The following is a 24,113-nucleotide window of genomic DNA, read 5'->3' as shown; positions in this document are numbered from 1 at the left end:
AGCTAATGATACAATAAAGTCAAAAATAGCACCTAAGCCTGCCATCCTAGAGTCCACCACGGAAACTCAAAGGTATGTCAGTAATTTCCCCCACTTACAAGCATAGGATGCTCTAGTAGCAGGTTTACTAGAGTTTGCTAGTACTTCTATATCCTTTCCTAGTATCCTCCAGGCCATCAACTTTAGATGTGAAACTTTGTGATACAGGAGCTGGCATCCCAGGGTCAAAAGGAGGTCTTTCACCCATGGGCAGTGATGGAACATCTCGTAAGACAGATGAACTCCTATGGGGAACCAAGTTTGACATGGTCATCAAAGTGTGACTAATATGCAATCTGGTTTATCCCTCATTAGCTTGGTCACAACTTTGCTGATGAGAGGTATTCTGGGGGAACTTGTGATCCCAGGAACTTCTGTTCCTGAAGGATAAAGGATTCATTCCTCCCTGACAGCAGAACTGTGGGCATTTCTTGTTCTGTTGCAGCACAAAGACATCTATGTGAGGATGACCCCACATCTGAAAGTTTGATTTTAGGTAAGTCCAGTTCAGTTCCCATTTGTGGAGCAGTGCTTCTCCCTGCTTAAGAATTGTGTTCTCTCAGCAGATGAGTGGCAGTGATGGTTACTCGGTGCTCTATGCATCAGTCCCAAAGGTGAGGTTGCGTAAAAATTGAGATGCAGTGCTGCCTTGACGATCGATGTAACTAAGGGATGCTGCATTGTCTGTGAGAACTGCTACAGTGTGCCCTGCAACTACAGGTTGCAATGAGTGAAGGGTGAACTTTCTCATAAGGAATTCTAGGTAATTTATGTGCAATTGCATCAAATGTGGTTTGCATCTGGCACCCACACACATGTCCTCTAATGTGCCCTCCTTCCCCAAAGAGATGCATTGGTGGTAAGAGCCACAGTCTGTGCTAGTGGTTGGAAGGGAGCCCCTTTCAGGAGGTTGGCCAGGTGTTTCCACCATTTCAGGGACTCCTTGATCTGAGGTAGTAACTGGAGTTGCAGATCCTGAGGGTGATGGGCAGGGTTGAAGGCATGGAGGAACCACAACTGCAAGGGGCTCATGCAAAGTTTGCAAAGGTTATAACCACAGCAGTAGCTGCTATAAGCCTGAGAAGAGGTTAGACTGAGAGAGCTGAGAATGCTTCCTGTGACTTATAAACAAATTTGAGATGAAACAATTCTTTCCCTTGTAGACAGTCCTGTAGTAGAAGTGAGCCAGATACGCTTAGATAAATTATTAACAGATGAAATCTCAGCTATTACCAAGCTACTAGATTCTACGCTCAGGCAATCAAAGCGTGCAATAAATTTCAGTCCTGCCCTTTTGAACCCTTATTCAAATTCTTCAGGAGATTTATTATATAGTTCCTGGGTTTTTTAGATTTCTAGGTTCAAATTTTAAAATGGTTATCTGTGCTGTTACATATTTTATGTATTATCTTTCTCTCAACAATGTGATTTTATCTCATTTTTATACATTTCATTATTACATATTAACTGGAACTCTTAACATATACTAATACATCTGATAATGTTTTGTTTTATCAATTGGATCTGGTCATGGAATATAATAAAATTGATTCTGAATCTGACCATAGTTGATGAGTGAGCTCGACCATGGTGTGTACTCATTGTTCCAGCAGTAAGGCCTTGCAGATCACAGAGTCCAGAATAGCTCTAATGAACTACACCCTGTGGGTAGCAGGATGTCGGAAGGCAGAATGACCACAAAGATCAGAATAGGCATCTGGACAAATTCTACTGGATAGCCCTACGGAATGATGGAAAAGCATCCAGGAGGCTGATGTGATAGTTTTCCAAGCTGGTAGAAAGAAGTGGAGGCAGGTGACTGAAGAGGAGGGTGGCTGGATAGAGTGTGGTTCTGATGATGAATGGATAAGGATGTCAAAGACTCTGCTTAGCATTCTTAGGGGTCTTGGATTGAACTGATTGTTGAAGCTGGCTGGTACTTGGGTTTAAAGTTGTAACTGGGTCAGCCAGAGGGTTGTGTTTGTTTGCCTCTCCAGGAATGGTCTGGTGATCCAGGACCATATGAGTGTCTGGATCTGGAAAGAGACCGGGTTTTGGACTTGTATTATTGTGATGAGGCAGTCATTCCCAAGTTGCAGACCACTTTCAGGCTTTATTCCACGTCCTGGAGGACTGTGTCCATTGTACAACGGAAAAGGCTTTGGCCGTTGAACAGGAGGTCTTCAATATAGGCCAGTGTTTCAACCTGCAGGGCAATGATACAAAGCCAGAAATGATGGCAAAATGCATTGCAGATGTCCGAGTTTTGGGGAAAGTGTCCAGAGTGTGTTTAAAGGAATTTATTTGTTGCTTAGCAAAAATCATGCCTTCTTTCTGAACTTTCCTGGCCTCATCGTTCTTGTCACTTGGAAGGATGGCAATACAATCTGATATTTGAATCCAAAGTGCATGTTGGTAGGCCAGATAGTTCATAGAGGAATAAAATCTGTGCCCATCAAACTCCAATTTTTTACTCTTTTTATCAGCTGGTGTAGAGTCTGTCTTTTTAGACTAGGAGAATGAGGTGACAATCATTAAGTTGGGTTTGGGGTGAGTGAATAAGAATTCAGCTCTCACTTCTTGGACCTTGTTTCCTTGATGATATAGGAACAGATGATGGCTTGTCCTAGGGTAGCATGTTGGCTTGTAAGAGTATCATGGTCATAGGCAGTGCCACCAAAGTTAGAAGCATCCAACTGGCTAAAATACTGAATCTGTCACAGTTGGTTGGAACTGAACCATTGAAATCCCAAGTGTGTAAGCTATACATTTAACTAGGCCTCCATAGGATCATAGGTCCTCTGGTGATATATGGTCATCCAAGACTTAAGAATTCGGGGAGGGGTCAGTATGAGATGTATGCAGTTCGGAATTGTTTCTGTCTAAATTGTCTCCAAGCAACACCAAAGAGTAATTGACTTCTGAGACTCTAGGCACAGGTGAGTAGAAGGCCTGAGCTCCCTGTGAGCTGGGGATCACATTGTCGGTGCAGTCAATACCAATGGACCTGGCTGTGAGATTGATGCTGTTCTAGCCTGTGTTGATATTTCAGATTGGATTCTTGATCATGAAAGGTTGGTTGTCAAGAGACATGTGGTATTTCCTCCCCTGGATGATCTGGAATGATGGGAGTAGACTGAATGTTGGTCACTTGAGGTGTTAGCCTCAATAATAGCTGGGAGTGGGAAAGCACCATAAAGGTACTGAAGCTTCCTCTGAACCCATGGTAGCATAGAAAGTGCAGTTGGTTGTTAAAATTCCAAGGAGTGTGACTGCCTTTGTGAATGACTTCGGTGTCAAGGCATTTAATGATGATGATGATGAGGGACTGAGTCTCAGCCCCTGCTATGGTGGCTCCACTGTCAATGGCGGTGGTCAGTGTAGGTCAATGAGTGAGATTGAGAGCTTGCTCTGCTAGAAGATCATGAGCATGAGGAGTGTGGTAGGTTCCAATGGGTCAGATCAATTGCCTCTGTTGTATGATTCCAACAGGGAAATCCTTTGTGTGGAAAACTGGAGGTCTGATACTGGGGAGTTCACCTGATGAATTGACAAGTTCAGGAGTTCCAGAGGTGGTATGGCTGGAACTTGCATCAGGTCCATTGACTTGGGACATGATGGAGCTTTGTGGGTTTTTTTTTTCTTGGAGATGATATTCAGGCTCTCAGACATGCTCAGAGCCAGCTTGGAGGGGGAGAGGTTGTTTGTTTTGCCTTAGTATGGCTCTTATCCTCCTTATGCTTTTTTGTCAGAATCAAGACCAACAAAGTTTTATTGAAAATGTAAGCTTTCATGTGCTAAAAGCACATTCTCAATAAAACCTTGTTGGTCTTTAAGTTGCTACTGGCCTCCAACTTTGTTCTAGTGCTTCATACCAATATGGCTGCCCACCTGGATCTGTCAGCATCAAGGACACTGATTCGGCCATCAAGATCAATCTCTTTAATGCCAATAGGTCTACTTTGGAGGATGCCTTAGACTGTTGACTAGAGGGGTGAGTGGTATCAATCAGTGTTAATACCTTGGGGATTGTTTCTGATGGCAATGAAGTGGTAGCCACCGTTTTGGAGGGAGTCACCATTTCTAGCAGTGCCGCTTGGAGTCTTCCTGCCCAATTCTTCCTTGTCTGATTTGAGAATTTGACACAGTGCATGCACAAATTGGAATTGAGACAAAAAAGGCACAGAGGATGGCTGTTTGTGGAGGCCAACTTGCTCCCACAGTCCAAGCACCTCCTGAAAAATCCCCAATGCCTTTCCATAAGCCATGAGGGGGGATGGAAGAGGTGAAGGAGAAGGAAACAAGGAGAAATTTTTAGAGAAGAACAGAAGGTCAACAACAGAGGAGAAAGGACTGAGCAAAAGATAAGTTTTTCTGATGAAGTTTTCTGACAAAGTTCACCAACCAAAGCAATGACCTGTGTGGAAGTCAGAACATAACTGGAGGAATGTCCATTCCCTGCCCTTGTGAACATGTGTGGAGGAGTTCCTGTACATGGCATGGGGGGGGGGGGGGTATGAAAATCCTGGCTGAGCTTTCTAGAATTCTTTAATGTTAGTGAGCATAAATGGATTTGATTGTTGAAGGCACTAAAGCTTTATTTTGAATCCTTAAATTCAATTGTTAACTCTAAAATATAAGTATTGTGAATGTGGAACATAGTTTGAAGAAGTTTTCCTTCTAAAACTCATGCTTGATTTCAGTTACACCTTTTTCAAATTCATCTTTCAAAATTCCAACTCTGTAGCTTGTATTTTTTTCTATGTTCAGTAGAGTTTTACAAAACTAGGATTAATTTTTGTGCAGCATAGCCATACAATACAAATGAAAGCATGAAAACATCTGCATCAAAGCCTTCTCTGGACCCTTTGGTCCTAACCAATTATCGCCCAGTCTCAAATTTGCCGTTACTGGGCAAGATAATTGAGAAAGCGGTGGCAGAGCAGTTTCAGGCTTTGCTGGAAGACACATCTATCCTTGATCCCTTCCAGTCCGGCTTCTGCCCTGGTCACGGGATGGAGACTGCTCTGGTCGCCCTCACAGATGACCTTAGAAGGCACCTGGATCAAGGCAGGTGCTGCTATTGTTTTTAGATTTTTCAGCAGCGTTTGACACGGTCAACTATGACCTAATGACCCACCGCCTTGCCAACATTGTTCAGGGGGTGGCCTTACAGTGGTTTTCCTCCTTTCTCTGTGGTCAGGGACAAAGGGTGGCAATCAGCGAGCAGTCCTCCCTCCGCCACCCACTAGAGTGCGGTGTACCGCAGGGAGCTATTCTCTCGCCAATGATGTTTAACATCTATATGCACCCCCTTGCCCAGATTGCCATAGGTTTTGGGCTGGGTTGTCACCAGTATGCAGATGACACCCAGCTTTATCTGTTGATGGATGGCCACTCAGACTCCACCCCAGACCAGCTAACTAGGGCATTTGAAGCAGTGGCCGGTTGGTTGTAATTGAGCCGGCTGAAACTTAACCCAACTAAGATGGAGGTCCTGTAAATGAGTTGCAGGGGAAGGGGGGGGGGTAGGATTGCGCATCCGACTTCCCACCCAGGATGGTGTATCCCTTGTGCCAGCTCAGAAGGTCAGGAGTCTGGGTGTGATGCCACCCTTTCTATGGAGGTCCAGGTCACAGCTGTTGACCAATCTGCCTTTTACCATCTTCGGCAGGCCAAGCAACTAGCGCTTTTCCTGGTTCCTCAGAACTTAGCTACAGTGATCTATGCAACGGTCACTTCCAGGTTGGACTACTGTAACTCACTCTACGCAGGCTTGCCCTTGAGTTTGACCCGGAAACTCCAGCTGGTGCAGAGTGCAGCAGCACGACTGCTGACTGAATCACCTGTATGGGTGAGCAGTCGGCCAATGCTGCGCAGTCTGCACTGGCTACCAATTGAGCGCCAGATCCGCTTCAAGGTACTAGTACTGACGTTTAAAGCCTTACGTGGCCTGGGACCAGCATACCTAAGGGACCTCCTCTTCCCATATGAGCCCCGGAGGTCATTACGATTGGCCTCTCAACATCTTCTGACTATCCCTGGCCCAAAGGACGTTTGCCTTGCCTTGACCAGGGCTTTTTTGGCCCTGGCCCCGACCTGGTGGAATCAGCTCCCTACGGAGGTTCTGGCCCTCCTGGCTTTGTTACCATTCCAGAGGGTTTGTAAGATGGAGCTGTTCCTCCAGACCTTTGGCTGAGGCGGGAGGGCATACTTAGTTTGCTATACCATCTAACTGGCCTTCCAACACTGATTAATACTGATTAACATCTAGACTGGAGGAAAATTGGGCCAAGACAGTTGACATTCCTCGGACACCTAAGCTCTGAATTTAAGTGGTCTACATTACCCACGCTGCCTTAAGTTAAGTTAAATCTGAGCTTGTGGCTCAGCTGTTTTAACTTTAATATGTTTTAATTGTTTGACTGTTTTATTGCTTATTTATAGAGGTATTGTTGGTTTTAACTGTTTGATGTTGGAATCCGCCCTGAGTCCTTATGGGAAAGGGTGGAATGCAAATCAACAGAAATAAATAAATAAATAAATAAAGGCCACAAGGTGCATCACTTGCATATCTAGCAAATCTTTCAAAAGGGGAATTTCAAAAACAGCTTACAATGAGGCATGAAAAGTCTGCAGTTCAAAGATGGGGTGGCACAGGGAGAGTCAAAAGTCTTGCTAGAAACATACATCGAAGTATTTAGATATTTCAAACCAGGTTGCCTGCTTATGGTCCAAAACAGGCCTAGACTATGCTTGCAGCATAATAGAATGGGATGTACCTAGAGATGCTAGCTATGGGCCATCAACCAGTATGAGAGAGAGGGTGGTGGGGAAGGAGAGACTCTCCAGCAGAATTCCAGAAGTGATGTCAGCATATCACAGCAACACAGTAACATCACTAACTAAATGCCAGAAGTGATGTCATGCCATTGATACAATGCTAATTTGATTCACCATTGTAAATAGGGACTATAAATGAAATAAATTATAATCAAAACTGAAGATGGGGGATAGGTAAATGGTGGTCTGGTTGGTGGGTAGGAAGAGAGAGAGAAGCAGGGAAAGGTGAGGATATGGGTTCTGCCTGGAGGAGGAAATAGTTTGAGGTAAGGAATAACAGGGAAATGAAGAGCACCTCACAGGTTCATAGCCTATCATGTTCCCATTGCTATTCTATATAAAAACTCCCTGAAAATAACCAAATAGCACAACTAGGAGAAAAGCTAGGATAGAATTGTTTGCATGCTGTGTTAGTTTTCCAGTTGCAGGGAATTATTTAATGTAGAGAAACTCAGAAAAATGTGCTTCCTCACCTGTCATTATTACCACCTCATTATTTATTTATTAAAACATTTCTGTCTCACCTTTCCTCTTGGTTCAAGGCAGCTCAGTTTACCTCATTCTGCTGCACTCAGGACCATGATAGGCAGGGAGAGGGGACTTAAGATTTCCCTCTGACTGTGCTGTTTTCTGACCTGATATGGCCCTGTGAACTGCTGTTTGCTCTGCTTGGACACATGAATAAGTTTCTCCAGTGCATCAAACAACAGTTCCCTGGAGTAATTTCAGGTCAGGAAAATGGGAGAAGGCTTGATTCCCGCCCGCCCCCCCACAGTAGCACCAACCCAAATCAAGCTCCAAATGTTTGAGAATTACAGGGAATTCTAGGTGCATATAATATTTTACAGGGCTTGGGATAGACCTGAAAATAATGGAATGTGCAATCAGGCTTTCAGGTATAAAAAAAATCCTCTTCTAGATTTTGCCATAGAAATTTAGTAATTGATTTTCACTGAGGAAAACTAATTACGTAGTTAACTCTCCAGGATCAATGAACACACAAGTTTTCCTGGATCATGCACTTGCTTATTTGGTACACATTCTGCATTTCTTGCAGGGACCTTGGAGCAAGACACAAGAATTCACAACTATCCTTACAACAATCTTGTGACACAGGATACAAATGATGTCTTATTTTAAGTTTGTCAGCAAACAACTATACAGCATGGGGATTTGAACATTATCTTTCCACAGCCTTATCCAACACTGTCATTCCTATAACAGAGAAACTAACTAGTCAAAATTAAGTGTGAGTGCCTGTGTGCACAATTTATGAAAAAAGCCATATCTTTCAATGTGAGGTTGCTCTTTTAGTGCTCTTTGGGAGACTTGCAAAATGAGATGACAAAAATGTTCTGCCATTCCTAGTGCAGACTGGAAGCATTGGTCTCACATGATTTTTACAGTGTTACAACATAAACAAATCTGACTGGTGACATGGAGTCAGATAACCACAAAGGGATACATGATCTCAGCATGAAAGAAGAACTGCTATTGTTTAAAACTTACTGGATTTATTTTTAAAAATGGTACCACAGCAAATAAGCAAATAAGACTAATTTTCATTACAATAGTATAGAAAAGGGTTTTGTTGTTGGGGGGGGGGAGCGTCTTCAGAGAATATTTCAGGTTCCACATCATGGTTTTTTTGCAGCTGGCTTATCTCTAATTTTGGAATATATCACAGTTTAGCCTACATACCCCAAATTAAGTTCTACTGTTGACATCAGCACATACGGTGATGAAAAAAGCAGGAAAAGTCCACTTCTGTTGGCACATAGAAGCCCAACAATTCTAAAACAATCTGAGACATGAATCCTAGGGCAAAACTAAAAAAGATACCTTTAAAAATATATTTTCTTAATTACAGCAATGGAAATCAATTAGGATTGGGGCCAATGTGCTCTTTTTTAAAAAAAGTTTTCCTCTCAAACCTTCCCCTCAAAATATATCATCCCTGTAGTTCCCAGGTAAAACCAGAGTGAATATGCTTTATCTAACAAGGACAAATACTACCTCTCAGGGCCAATTTAAAGGAAGCAAATGGCACAGAGCGGAAAGGAATTAAGCCCCATCTTGCCCAGCACTGCAGTCGTAATCTTAATTGCCCTCCCCATATTCTGCTATTTGGAAAAGATGAAAAAGATGGAGGATCCAAGCACAAATCTCCATCACCTGATGTTGTCTGATCCTTAGAGTTAAATGCGATGGTAAGGGACTATAATTCTAGTTTAAGCTCCTCTTCTTTTGATGCAGTTTCAATAAATCATGACAGAAGATAAAATATTTTTAACATATAATACATACAGGTTGATAACATTTCTTTAAAAAAATAACTCTTACCTTTTTCACTGACACTTTCACTCTCTATTTCCACGTCATCACAACTGGTATATTCAGGTGTTGACGCTCCTTCTTCCTCAGAGCTGCTGACTGACATTTGCCTTTTCTTTCCACCCCGTTTCGATCTATGAGGCTTTGGAGGAGATGGTCGCACTGATTCTGACTGGTCAGAACTAAGGGAGTCATTCCTTAGCATGGTCTCCATTTTCTCCCGCTTTGCTTTCCGAATGAGAATAGCAGAGCTAGGATCTAGGCTTTTTTTAAAGGGATCATGGTTTTTTGATTCTAAGTGCTCTGGAGGAACCACACTATGCCTGGGTGTTGGTGGGCTATGATTAGCTAATTGTTTAGAAACAGAAATTCTTACATCACCTGTTCTTTCTATTGAATATGCTCTCTGAGTATCCAAGTGAGATTTTGTGTCCTGAGTTCCTTGCAACTGAGAGTGATTTCCTAGTTTATTCTCAGATACCTCAGATTCCTCGACTTCTGTATGTGGCAAGGCAACATCACTGTGTCTTCTTTCATGCCGCGCTTTTGAAACTTTTGCATGCATACGCATCTGTTGCTCCTCGGGGTGTGGTTTCACAGGATACCTTGCTAGATTGGGATCACTCCTGTATCGAGTGTGATAGTCATCTTCTTTCCTTTGCTTCTCTTCCTCTATAGCCTTGCCTTCCTCAAATTGTTTTGGAAAGTCTGAATAGTCCTGAGACCTCCCTTTCTCTAATCTTCTACCATCACGTCTTTCTTTAAATTCCCTCTCATCTGCTTGTCCTTCACCCTGCTGAAGTGAGGATTTGGGCACACGTTTGCGCTCACCTTTTAGACCTCCTTTCCCATTCTGTTCAGAACCCATGGGTGCTTTCTTTCTGATGTGAATGAAAAAAAAAATAGAAAAAAGGTGACACCTTCCAGACTTCAATAAAATGACAAGACACAAACATAGATTGTATCTCTATACATATAAAAAAACACAAACTGTAGAAAAGGCTGAATCAATTGTTTTGATTTATTTAAACTTTTGCCACTTCTCAATAAATTATGAGTTTTCACAGTAATCACGGAATTGTTAACAAATTCAACTTTACTTTTGAGAATGGGCAATCTATTAAAAGTCAAATAATTAAAACGTTTATTTAAGACAAGGCACTATGAGTCTAAATATTTGCACCAGTAAGTTTCTCTGCTTTGCTACCCATATAAACAAATTAATCTACCTTCCACTTCCAGATACTTTTAACAGGTCTTAAAAAAAACGTGGTTAATTTCTTTCACATTACAACATATATGCATCTTCATTACACAAACTTTACTTGCTTGTATGAAACTGTAAACCAAGAAGCAGTTCTAATCTTTGGATAGAAATTTTAAGCAGAGCAGTACTCATGGACTTCAGTGGGCTTAGAAGCATGTAACTGTGCTTAGGATGGATATGTTAATATCCAAATATTGTATTGCTGAGGACATGAAGCAAGAAAATGTCCACTGTTGGTGAGAAAGCAATGTTCCTGAGTCAAGGTTGTGGCACAGTTAAATTATACCTGAATGCCACTAGTCATAAAAAAGATAATTACTCTAAGAACTCTTATCCCTTACCTTTAATATCACTGAGAAACTACTGCATCTTCTAAGCACCTCATCGTCTTTCCAGCTAGTAAAGAACAAAACATTCCTGGCTGGCCGGCCACCTTCAGGCAGTGGCTAAGTTCGGCTAAGTTCCAAGGCAGCAGTGTGAGCACACAGTACAGAACACAGCATACGGCCAAAGCACTGCTTTTTGCTGTTACTGCTGAAGTTTACACTACCAAAGGGACAGCCAGTGTTCATTTTCAAAAGAAGCTGCTTTGGCAGAAACAGGATGCAAAGCATTCCAAGCACATTCATGGTTCTTTAACAAGCATGCAGGTCTGTTCTTTGGATTCCAGCCTATATAGTTTTTTTTTTTTTTTAAGCAGCAGATTTACCTTTAGTATTAATGTAGATCAGTTTTGGATTCATCAGTTCATTATAGACAAATATCATCAAATCACTGTCAAGTAAAGACTATTTATTTCTTAGAAACCATGCACAAAAGGAAAGTGAAATTTGTGCCTTAAAAAAATCTTACCTATATGTTTGCGCATTCAAACCTGTCTGTTGGTTTAATGGGTATGTTCTATGAGGGATCAAACTCTACTTTCTGAGAGTTTTCTTTAATCCATCACCCTCCTTAAGACTCTCAGTTCTTGGTGGTACGGGCAGTTGCTACAATCAACCATAGCATTCCCCCTTATTGCTGTTCTTGTCATAATATAAGGAAGGAGAGTAAGAACAGGGAAAGGTCACCTGCCACCATCCCCCAAGGCTTAACTATTGGCGGTGTGCCTTTGCACATTATATGAAAGCATAACCAAAACACAGCTTTTGTATATATGGCAAGAGTCCCCAGTGTTTAATATCACAGCTGCAATCCTTCCCATAGTAATGTGGGCAAAGCATTACCTCTCTTTTGGGGGTTCACTTCTAGATCTTGATGTTTGCTTCTGGTCCAGGCCCATAGCTTGCTGTGATAGTTCTATGCCTTTCCTTCTGTCAGGCTGCACAATAGAGGATATTTCCTGCGAAGAAGCGGCTGCTGTGCTAAGGGGTGTTTGAGACCTCGACCGTTCTTGAAGCCTTGCTTTCTTTTCTCTAGGTGCATCTGAACCGCCACCAGTAGCTGTATCACTCAGTGTTCCATCCTGACTGGGAGGCTGTTGTGGACCACTTCCAAAAAACCATGCTCCAGATTTCGTTAAGATTTCTTGTTGCTTTCGGCATAAATTGCATACCCACATAACCTAGATTTTAAAAAAAGAAAACAGCAGTCTTGACTACTGATTTCTAAAAGGCTTGGTTGCCTAAACATTCAAGAAGAGTTGATTTTCCTTTTGTATTGGTGCTCATGCTCAAAACATGCTCATGGAGTATACTAGCCTCACTATCTAGAACTGAACTCATTAGAAGAAAGCATTTCATCTTGATTAAACTGGACATTCATGTTCCATCACTAATGTAAGTTTCAGTAGCCCTGATGTTGTAATTGTGCAAGGACCCATGTCAGTGAAAAGTTACACAGTGGTGGAATGAATTTATTTTTGTTTTGCTCTTTAAATACCAAACCAGATTTTGCATATGATATGATGTGAAATTGAACTTTGTGTTATGATATTCAAATCCAGCATTTTATTCCATTCATCAAGGGTTATTAAAGACCGAACAAATGTAGATGAATTTTGGAACTCTTCCAGTTGAACATCAAATCACACACATACCCACAATCAATTGGCCATTTATACTGAGTACATTTCCATCTCTCTCCAATGGGACATGCACCAAGGCTATGAATTCTACCAATGTAGATCAATATATAATTATAAAATTAATAGAATGAAATTACATTTTTGGAAAAGAACAAAACTAAACTACAAAGAAATATCAAATGCAGATCACAAAAGATTACTGTATGCTGTCAGGAAGATCTAAGAACAAACCAGCACTTGAATACTAGGTCATTATCAGAAGATTTCAAAAATATTTTTTTTCCAACAAGCCTGGATAACAGCAATATACATTAAGGGCAGATGCTGATCTGAGGATTAAGCAGGGATGAAGGCAGCTCTGCACCATAAGAGAGCAGACAAAGAAATACAGAAATCCTATGTAGACTTACTCAGCAGTAAGTCTAATTAAAATCAATGGGGGCATACTTGCCATCAAATGTTATCTGTGTCAACATGCTTAGTAGCATAAAAGAAGAATAAAAATAAACAGAATCTTAAAGACATTCCTAACAGGAAGCCATTCTTCCTACTATATATAGAAAAATAGACTTTGAATTGATATACACAAATACAAAATACTAAAAGAAAATACACAGTATACTAAGTTATATTAATATAGGTATAAATTAAATCCAATAAAAAGAAAGAAAATGAGAATTTTGTAACTGTTATCCATGGCAAAATGTTAAATGTAAAACAGTACTGCTTCCCAGAAATGTTCCAAAACATGTAGTACAGTCTCAAAGTACTTCAGTAATAACTGAAGCGGCTGTAAATCTAGCAACCACCAAACTAGAAAAAACTTTGCTTTCAGTAAGGTTTGCTGAAATGTTTTGCTTTTCCCCCGAATAGAAGTAGATATTTTTATTTCCTGTTCACACAGAAGAAAGTATTTACGATATGAATTTCAATAAATTAGAAAATAGGAAATGTAATCAACATATTAATGCAACAATATGAACAGATTTTACTTAAACTAGAGCAAAATCAAAAACCGTATTGTAATAATAGGGACTGCATCAACATTAGCAAGGAAGCTAAACAATTTCCCACAGTTGCTGTCTGCTTTTCCTTTATCCAAGAAGGCTTGAGACTTTGGAACATGTTGGAAGAAAAGAACACTGAACTGTTCAAGCTGAACAAATGAGAAAGTGAGTTTGAAAAACTAGCTCTCTGGATTCTATATGTAAACATATATAGCCAGTGACAAAATAGTTTTCACAAATATGTGATTACACATATAAAATTTGATGAGCCAGGGACAGAGTAAAAACAAGGCTAAAGTCTTGCTCCATTAGGATCAATGGAAGCTTTGCCACTGACTTCAGAGAAAAGTAAATTGTACCGCAGATGCAGATATTCAAAATTTTATATGTTCTCTGCTAATGCACGCAATATTGATGTGTTTATAATGAAAAATAGCAAGTAGAAAAGAAATCTAAAGCAATTTCTAAAGCCTATAAGCTATAATTTTGAATAAACAAAGCTTTAAAATCCAAAATCAATTAATTATTAATACAAATTAGGATTTAATTTAAATATTATTCCAGTATAACAGTATTCCCATGATTGCCAGTATAATAGCATTCCCAAAGATCCTGAAATAAGTTTATATATATATATATATATATATATATTAAACTATGGATGTATATTTGATATTTAATTTAGTCACATGCAGCTTCTTGCTGCCTTTTTTTTCTTTTTGGTGCAGATATGTTTTTTAAAGGATTACTACTGTAATCTTATGCAGAATTACTCCAATCTAAACTTAATTGAAATTCATGAATTTAGACTGGAGTTACTCAGTATAGGATTGATTGTACTGTATAAGAGCCATACCCCAAGAATACGTGCCACTTTAAATATGTAGACAAACACAGTTCTAAAAAAATACATCTACAAATGCTTTTTCTACAGTAATTTAGAGTTAACTGAAGCTTTTTTAACACACACATCACACAGATATGTAGGAAGCCTACATTATACTCACATGGAAGCTTTGCTTCCTTCTCTTTTTAGAATTCTCTTCAGAGCTTAGTTTAAAACATGCTATGTTACCCTTCAGTTATATTCAGTCCAAAGAGAGGAAAAAAGACATCAGTCCTTCAGAGGAGGAGGAAAAAATAAAGCTTGAAGTGACATAACAGTTTCAGTGAGAAAGCTGCTTACTGCAAAACATTTTTAGGGAAGTATGTGGAGTAGGCAATCTAGCAGCACACAGGAATTATAACCTGATTGAAAATCCTGGGCCATGGTCCAAAGTAATCTAAACTAAAGCAGGTCTGTGTAATAACTTATCTTAACAATCCACAGATGTTAGGCAACCAAACAAACATGCTGATGACGGATTATGGTCTTTTTAATGTGGCTTCGGGACCTCCATGCAATGCACTGGGACCATGAGGAAAGATTATACATTACTTTATCCCATAGTAAAGTGGATGGCCTTATTATGCTCAATAGGGAAGCAAAATGGGGTCAAACAGAGAGAAGTTTAGGCTTTCTACAAACACAGGGAACTCCCTGGCTACATGTAAGAATAGGGAAGAAACACTCTCACAAGCACAGACTAATAGCCTAATAGGGGTTTAGCTTGCTCATTGTTTTCCAACAGGCATGAAATGTTGCAGGCAGGAGTGGGGCATTGGGACAGGGTAATTGTGTCAAAGAATTACCTCAAGAATTCTTTGAGTTGCTTTAGCTGTCAGTATTTTAATGGATTTTAAACTGTAGGTTTTTGTGGTGGCTATGTGTGTGTGGGGGGGAGAACTCTGTGGCAACTGCCCACTGGGCTAAAGAATGTCCAGTCCTCCACTCTGGCCTCTCCTGTACATTCTTTAAATCCCAGATTCCCACAATCAGATAAAAAAAAAAGGAGCACACATTTTGATTAAAGGGTTGGTAGCATGTAAGCTATGTGCTCCCTAAAGGTCTCTTTTTTGGGGAACCTGTTAGTCCATGACTGTCAATTATTCATTAAATAAGTAGAACTAATATTTCATAGATGTGTGACTAGACACAAATGAAGATAAACAAGAAATATTTATTTAACAGAAAACAGAGGATTTAACAGGGTAAAGATCTTGTGTGGAAATGTTTCAGTATATAAAGTGAACGACTTCTGAACTTCATTCCCATAGGTTACAAGCTTTCCTAAGTGAGGGTAACCCTTTGTAGCTGAGTTTCAGTTTCAGAAAATAAACCCTGACAGGAGATATGATTCCCCTTTCTCCAGAGGTTACCTGAGCTTACAAGGTTTCACTGGAACAGACAGTGGGTAGCTGCCTCAGACAGGACCCTCTCCAGGGTAATGTTTTAACACAGAAAGCTCCTGGCTACAGAACCTTACACATAAATTATGAATGCTGAGCCCTTAACAGAATGTTTGTCTAACTAAAACAAGATTGTTCCCTAAGTGGACCCCAAATCCTAATTAAAAGGCAAATAAAAACCTGGCTAAACTGACATTCTTATCAAGAGCCACAAAATCCTATCTGGGGGGGGGGGGCGGGATTCCTACTTCTTAAGCACAGGCTAACTCCCTCCCTCCCATACGGTGGAGTTCTATGGGCTCTGATTGACTGACATTCACTTGAAACAGCATGAGACCAAAATCATAAGGATTGGTTCAGAACACTGGATGAGAAGGAGGATTTCGGGGGGTGATTTTATCATTGTAACGAAATTTAAGTCTGGTGTTCTCAGAAAGATAAGGTGAAAATGCTCTAACTAAATCTATATACTACAGTCTACAGATATCTAAATCCATGGAATGAGGCCAAGCTATATATGCAAGCACAGAGAATGCACTGTGGTGTGGCAGCTTGGGAACTGCACTGGGCTCAGCATTAGTGGCACGGCAGGCTGGGAGTCATGCAGAGTCCAGAAGCAGCTCAGCAAGCCAGGAGCTGCAGCCAGCAAGGATGGTGTGGCATCACTTCTATGGCAAACCCAGAACTGACAAAGTCTTCTCTAAAAATTGCCAGAAACTTTATGGTAAAACTACAGAGTTTAAATCAAAACATTAGCACTGTTGAGTCTCAGTTAGCATCTGGATACTATATAATCAACATCCAGAAAGAAAAACCTCTGTTTTGTTACTGTAGCTATTGTGACTAAAATTAACTGAAATGTGACAATGGCTGCGATCACACAAACAAATGCACTTTTAGCGCACTTTCAAACTGGATTTTGCCAGTTCACACAGTAAAATCCAGGCCTTGGATTCAGCAGGAGCTCACAGGAGCACAGCTTCTGAACCTTTCTGAGAGTTCCACCTCCTCCTTCCCACCTTGTCCATTGAATAGTAGGTGCAGCTGCATAACAATCCCTGGATGAGCTCCACCACCTATTTTTCTACAAAATGACCCCTGGTAAAATCCAGTTGGCAAGTGCACTGAAAGTGGACTGAACGTGCATTATTTAGTATGTATGATCACAGTTAATATTTTAATAGTTTTAGTTATGGCTGTTATTCTGGTGCCTGGCTATCAGTCTTCAAGTTTTTGGAGTCCAAAGGGAGAAGCGAGAGGTAAGTCAGCAGATACATAACTGACTGGCATATTTACTGATGAGCAGAAGTACACATATTTAGTCACAAAAGAGCATTGTGCTGATAGCTTTGTTTTTTTCTCCCTGAATGTTTACATAATTCATGTTGCTGGCTTACTGCCTTGAAGGAAGCAATTCTACATAAGTAATGCTTCTGTCCTGGTTATTAATTTTATTCCGTTCTTGCTAGAACCCCATAGCATGTCTTATGAGACAAGACTCATTTTTATCATCAAGCTTTAACGTTTTTCTTGGTAAATTGCATGACTTGGGATTTTCAACAGATGACAATTTAATTATTATTCTGATTGCTTATTGTCTACAATAAGTAAAGTTATTTTATTCCAAGCTTGGTCTGGGCTGCTTACTGTTTTGTATAGGAAGTGTTCTTCTCTGTATTATGGGTATATTCCCACTACATGTTGTATAATTGCCAACTACTTGATCACCCTGATCACTACGCAAATCCGTTCTTTGAGCGGTCATCTTTGCTGTCATACTGATGGACTTTCAGCCTGCACAGAGCTAGGGTATGGGCCCACAGTTTGGACTGAACATGCTTTGAAGGGGAGGAGCCAAACCTTCCCACTCAGTTCCTTCCAACGTGACTAAGTACAATGCAACAAGTTAAAAAGGCACCTGTTGCAGGGAAGGTGGCAGTGTGGATGCACAGGTGAACATTCAAAGAAGATCAGGCAAGCAACCTATTCTTTTTCATGGTCTCTCTTCATCACACTGAGGGGCACAGACTAGCAAGCTGTCCTCACTGGAAGGGGTTACAGATGCTCCATTTGAAGAGAAAAAAATAGTACCACTTGGACAGATAAGTCATCAGCTGCAGCCCAAATGTCTGAATGAAAATAACTGGTTAGACTCAGGTGACTGGTGTGCATAACTGGAGTGGGAAGATCTCCCATCGGATACAACGACCTCTCTGGTAGAATGAAGTGTATCTGTTATGGGAATGGCCAAGTGTCAGGTCAAATCCAAGTTCTATATTATGTGAAAACCTACAAGTAAGTATCATGGAAGAGTTATGTCATCTCTTGTTTGACTCAAAGTGACAGGGAAAAAAAAGGCTGTTAGTTTAATGGATACAGCGATGATATCAAGACAGAAGGAGAGAGTTCTTCTAACACTTAACAAGTGCCAAGTGCATTCTGTGTTTGTAGGAGAAGGAAAACATGTAGGAATAAGAACCTTATAAAGCCCTGACTTGGATAGCCCAAGAAGCTAAGCAGGGCTGACTCTGGTAAGTACTTAGATGGGAGACCTCCTTGGAATACCAGCAGTCTGGAGGTGGGGGCAAGCTTTATTCAGCCAACTTTTGGAATATCCCCCAGGCCTCCAGTAGGGATCAGTCACCAGAGGTCACCATGACTTCCAGGTGTGCACACGCATGCACATTTTACAAAATACCAAAAAAGAAGAACCTGACATTTAAAAATGGCACCAAGTTAATCAGAAATGAGGTATCAGCAATATCTTGTCCTTATTGAAGTGAACATAAAGTGTCCCTCCTGAGAGAACGGAGGACAGTATGTGAAAAAACACCCTGAGGTACAATAAACGTACATCACAGATGACATGCAGTTCTGAGTACTTATCCTTGATATATGAAGACAAGTTGTATATGTGTGCCAGAGTTCAGAGCCTAAAGAATACAACCAGACAAAGCTCCAGAGCAACCACTAAAGGCTGAATGCATATGAGATGCCAGTCAAGAGATGAGGGCACCAATACTAGAAACTGAAGATGGGTTAGGTATTCTAGGATGGAAGTGGATCCTATCCGTCCCAGAAAGCATGAGTAAAGGAGAAAAAGGGAAAGGCTTCTGTTGGCACTAATACAATCCAGCAGTGGAATGGTTCCTGGTGTTAAACAAGGTCCCTCAAAAACCTTCAGGGAGCAAGTATAGTATGTGCAGCATGGTTCCTGTAGACTGTCTAGATGCAAGATACTTCTGCAAGGTTTACTCAAGAGATTTGGCACCCTGGGTAGGCTGATATAGTGACCTTGAAGAACTCTTGTTTTACTGTTTGATATGTTGGAATCCACCCTGAGCCCAATTTGGGAAAGGGTGGAATATAAATCTACAGAAATAAATAAATAAAATAAACAACTCTTGTGGGTCACATACAGCATCAGCCAATACAGCATCAGCTGACTGACTAAACAATATCTCACCATCTTTTCCTACAACCCTAGGTTATAAAGGGGATCATACAGAACGCATCTTCTGCCCTGGAACAGAAACAACAGTATCTGGTGGTGAAATGAACAATTTGAGGGAATCTCCCACAAGAAAAGGTTGGTTGCATTACCTATAGAGTTCTCACTTGAATGCTGTATGCACTGCTACACATATAGTAAAGGAAGAGATATTTGCTTTAAGCATGTTTGCCATATGCATCTGCTAGCTGATGAAGTGCACAGTGTTAATGATCCTGGTGGCCACTTGTAATCTGCTTTGTGTCCTACAGAGATAACGTGAGGCATTGCCCCCCCAGATGGTAGGAAGAGTTGGACACAAGGGTTTGGGTAACTAAAGGGCCACTTTCTTTCTTTCTTACATTAACACAAGGGCTTTAACATAGGCAGCACGGCAGGGCCAGGGGACAAAATACCCCTCCCCTGCCGCATGACGGGCGAGCCACCCTGTCCCTAGGTCTGGCTAAAATACACAACTTATATCCAGGCAATCTGTAAATATTCAGGAGCTCTTAATGATTAAAATAGTGTGCTCTCTTCATTAGAATGGCTGGAGTAGCCAAGTGTGCCCTGTGTCATGGTAGAACAAAGTTCAAATCCAGCGGCACCTTTCAGACTAACAAAAGTTCTATCAAGGTATACGTTTTGTGTGCTTTCACACTTTTTCAGATACATTGAAATGACATTCATGCATTCAAATATGCATGCAAATGAAAGCGTATACCTTAAATAGAACTTTGTTAGCCTTAAAGGTGCTATTGGACTTGAACTTCGTTCTGCTGCTTCAGATCAATATTGCTATCCACCTGAATCTGTGTCACAGTAGTCATTCCAACCCTCAAGAGATGTGGAGCAGGGGAAAGGAATGCCCTAATTCAGATTGTGTAAATCCACTAACTAAGGGTCAGTAACAGCCTCAGTAGGATGAGCAGAAGCTCATTTTAGGATTTGTCATAAGTAAGAAATAACAGATGAACCAGTCCTACAAAGATCAAAGGCACAACCTTGCAAGGAAGACTACATAGCTAATGCTTGTCACTATAGCATGTAATAGAACCAGACAATGCTGTGGCCAGAGTCATATGTGCAAGTCAGCCTCCTTAAAGGTGATAGGACTAAACACAGCTCTCCTGCAGTCTCAGAAAGGGCATGATGGACACTAGGGCCACCATCTGGAATTTAGCATATGGACTCATTGATGCTCCTCAATCTGCAATCAGATGGAGATCCCTGTTCCTCTTTCGGATGATGAAGTACTTGGAACAGGACTCAAGAACATTTTGGAAGCAATGCACAGCTCCGTTGGGTCTCTCTGCAGGAGGTGTCTATCTCTTGCAGAAAGACTGGTTGGGAAAAGTAGGTATAAGCACTTTGGATGTAAGGAAAGAGGACTGTATGGCAAATTCCATCCTGATGATGGTAATGACCCAGAAGTAAAACGTTATAGCTTCCCATGCAGAGCAAATTGATGAAAGGAAGGAAAAGGATGCAGAAAGATGTATTATGAATCCTCAGTAGCCTGAAGAGCCCCTTGCCTAAATTGAAGAGCCGTGCATATAGGGCTGCAAACTTGTGGACTATGGAGGGAGGCTTAATGAAGGATGACTGGTTATAAGCAACACATTGGAGCTTGGTCCTCCCAGTGTATGTCCAAGACTCCAACTGGTAGTATCACATCCATTTAACCTGAAACAGTGAATAGTTATTGTTTAAAAGGACAGTGCAGAAGTATAAACTCTGTGCTCCAACCCATCAAGCTCCCTACCATCCAGTCAGGACAGGATGTGGTATCTAATGGTCATTACCTCAGCAATGACAAATTTTGACAGTTGAGGATTTTAAGAAACATTGCAACCTCCATACATGATAGCTGCTGTGAATATAATTGGATTTCCTCCATGGAGGAAAGAGTCTGAGGGTTCAAAAACAACCCTGACTCCACTGCCCTGTCACAATCACAAAATCTCTGGGAACAAAGCCATCTTCCTATTTGGAAACACAGCATTCAGTCCAGGGATAGGGGGAGGGGAGGTAACCAGCAGATTGTAATGGCTAGTGTGTAGCAGGGGGAAAACAACAGAGCCCAAACTACCAGACAGGAGGTGGAAGAAGTATACTCCAGGCAATCCATTAAGGCTGGTGGAAAGGGTAGTAGTTTCACAATAACACCCAGTACAAGGCCAAAAGTGAGAACGATGAGTTTGGGATCAACAACAAGATCAGAATGCTTAGAATGATGAGGATACTGTGGACAAGCCTCAGTGCTTCAATATGGAAGCTGAAAGATTTTAGAGGCCTGCACAGGAAATGACAGCCAGTGTAGGAACCAAAGGGCAGTGGGAGTCCCTGGTGCTAAACATAAATTTCCCCATAAATTTTCTGGTGCTCAAGATGCTCCATGACTTTGAAAAGAAGCTAACCTGGTCTATGACTGCTGATACCATGTGTTGCATGGTGCCACCACTCCATTGAGACCTGTTTTGTTTATACTCTGAGATCCTTTGGATTTAAGATGCCTTGGGTGCAGGGAAATGCAGTTAGTTTGAAAGGTCTTTTGTTTAAAGGTAGGACATTCAATAAGCTGTCACCAATTAACTGAACATATCAATCATAGGTCCTTTTGTTCAAACCACCAGAGCACCTGGTCATAATACAACAACCAATGCTTGCTAGACAATAATCAAAGCTTTTGCTGGATGATTCAGCAATGAATCTAGGAAATAATAATAATAATAATAATAACAACAACAACTTTTTATTTGTATCCCGCCCTCCCCGCGAGCAGGCTCAGGGCGGCTCATAACATATAAATACAGTATACAATAAAACCATGTGCAATCAATTATAAATTCATATACAATTTCAGTTATAAAATCATCCTTAAAATCATTAAAATTACATTAGACTTAAGATTATGGTGCTATAATTAAGATCTTTCATAAAATCCAGTGATTAAAACATAAAACATAGAACATATCCAGCAGGACTTTCTTGGCTCGGTTTTATGTGAAAGCTGTTTTAAAGAGGTGGGTCTTACAGGCCCTGCGGAATTGATCTAAGCATCGCAGGGCCCGTACCTCCTCCAGGAGTTGGTTCCACAGTAGGGGGGCTGCTACAGAGAAGGCCCGATCCCGGGTGGACTTCAATTTGCCCTTCTCCTGGCTATTGATGGAAGATCCAAATCAAGACTTCCACCTAGCTTCATATTCAGTGTTACATGTGACCCATTGCTGCCAGGTCAACAACCTCATCTGGCAAATGCAACTACCCTATTAAAACCATCAATCAACCACTTGATAAGGCAGGAACAATCACCCTCTCAAGGACTACAGAGCAGTGATGTTTTTAGCATTAGTTCATCAGTACCCCACGAGAGGTATAATATAGAAAACAGTATACTGAGTGCATCATTAGCCCTCCATTTTCTTAGGTGGTTCTGCTCCAGGACTATTCCCAATGCTGAAACCACAGAATCCCCTTCCCTTCTTCCTCATCTAGTGGATGCTTAAATCACTGTACTCTCCACATCAAGACAGGTGTAGCATGATTTTCTCCCTCTCCCATTTAACTTCTCATCATGAAATTTACCCTCCTTGTCTTACTATTTACTCCCTTCTCTTATATTCTCCCTTCTCCACTTGTGTGCAGTCTGCCAAAACATCCAAACCTGGGTAGGGGCTTCTTCCCTTTTTGCTCCAAAATCTCCTCTCTGTGAGTTGGTTGTCTCTGGAGTAGTCATGCGGGAAAGACATAATTTGGACTAAAAGTTACTACAATTTAGTATTTTGCTTAAAGTAATACAACTAAATACTAGCACTGTGCAAAGGGAATACTTTTTATTGGTTTTTCACACACAAACTGCTGTTGTGTTGTTACCACTGAATAAGTTCAGTATTGTGCTGCTGTCTTGTTCCCCCACTTTGTATTATGCACTTTGGTTAGGTCAATGACGTTACTCTTCAGTTAAGCATCCATCTCCCTTCCATCTGAATGCTCAGTAGCAACTGCTATGTTCTCAAAAATGTGTATGCATTACAGAGTAATTTACTGTGAAACTGCTGCATACAAGACTTTTTTTTAAAAAAAACCTCCACATTGAAATTACAAGCCTACTTCTAATATAGTTTTAACCTGGGGGGAAGGAAACTTCACATAGCAGAAAGCAGAAATGAGTGTAGGCTTTGGTCACTGCACTCTCTTACACAATATAATTTTAATTAATTATTTAAAATATTTTTATGCCACCTTCCCACCCAATCAGGGTTCTCAGTATATACCCATAAAAAGCATTAAAACATCTGAGTGATTAAAAACATTTAAAACTATAAAACAATTCAGTAAAAACACATATGCCCATATATCTGCCCAGTCCTATGATCTGTCTCCTCATTTTTGAGAAGGTATACTACACAATGCATACACAACTCCATTTGTTAATACTATATAATCTGTACAGGATTATACAAGAAGGAAATAGGTGAACACATATGTTCCCTCCTCACAGAATTCCTGGGCAAAGCATAAGTAAACAGACCCCATTTAGATTATATTTAAGGACCAAACATTGTATAATGTATGCAGAAAAACCACCCCTTAAAGCCCTGAAAAACAATACCAAATCTGATTTGATTCACAGCTTCAGTCATAATTTGGAAGTTGGCTCTTGTGTCATATTGTAAAAGGACTGGAATTACCTATACACAATAGGTAACTCCACAGTGCTCTGTTTTATTTATGGCTTTTAGCTAATATTTTAGTTATCTCAAGTGCATTACTGCTAAGACTACTAAAATCAGCATACAACTTATCTGCATCTGA

At 40.7% G+C, this 24,113-nt stretch overlaps 1 protein-coding gene across 30 annotated transcripts in view; it reads right to left on the bottom strand.

Moving 5' to 3' along the window:
• Positions 1-24,113, bottom strand: part of RIMS1 (regulating synaptic membrane exocytosis 1) — a 479,645-nt gene that overhangs the window by 241,169 nt on the left and 214,363 nt on the right. For all 30 annotated transcript variants that reach the window (XM_060235941.1, XM_060235653.1, XM_060235663.1 and 27 more), the window contains 2 exons: positions 11,710-12,047; positions 9,226-10,097 (listed from right to left, as the gene is read on the bottom strand). In XM_060235941.1, the coding sequence (XP_060091924.1) occupies positions 9,226-10,097; positions 11,710-12,047 (1,210 nt within the window). The remainder of the gene's footprint in view (positions 1-9,225; positions 10,098-11,709; positions 12,048-24,113) is intronic.

The sequence above is a fragment of the Heteronotia binoei genome, chromosome 1 (assembly GCF_032191835.1).
Source record: "Heteronotia binoei isolate CCM8104 ecotype False Entrance Well chromosome 1, APGP_CSIRO_Hbin_v1, whole genome shotgun sequence".
Lineage (NCBI taxonomy): Eukaryota > Metazoa > Chordata > Lepidosauria > Squamata > Gekkonidae > Heteronotia > Heteronotia binoei.
The sequence above is the reverse complement of the archived record's forward strand: the minus strand, read 5'-3'. Positions and strand labels throughout refer to the sequence as shown.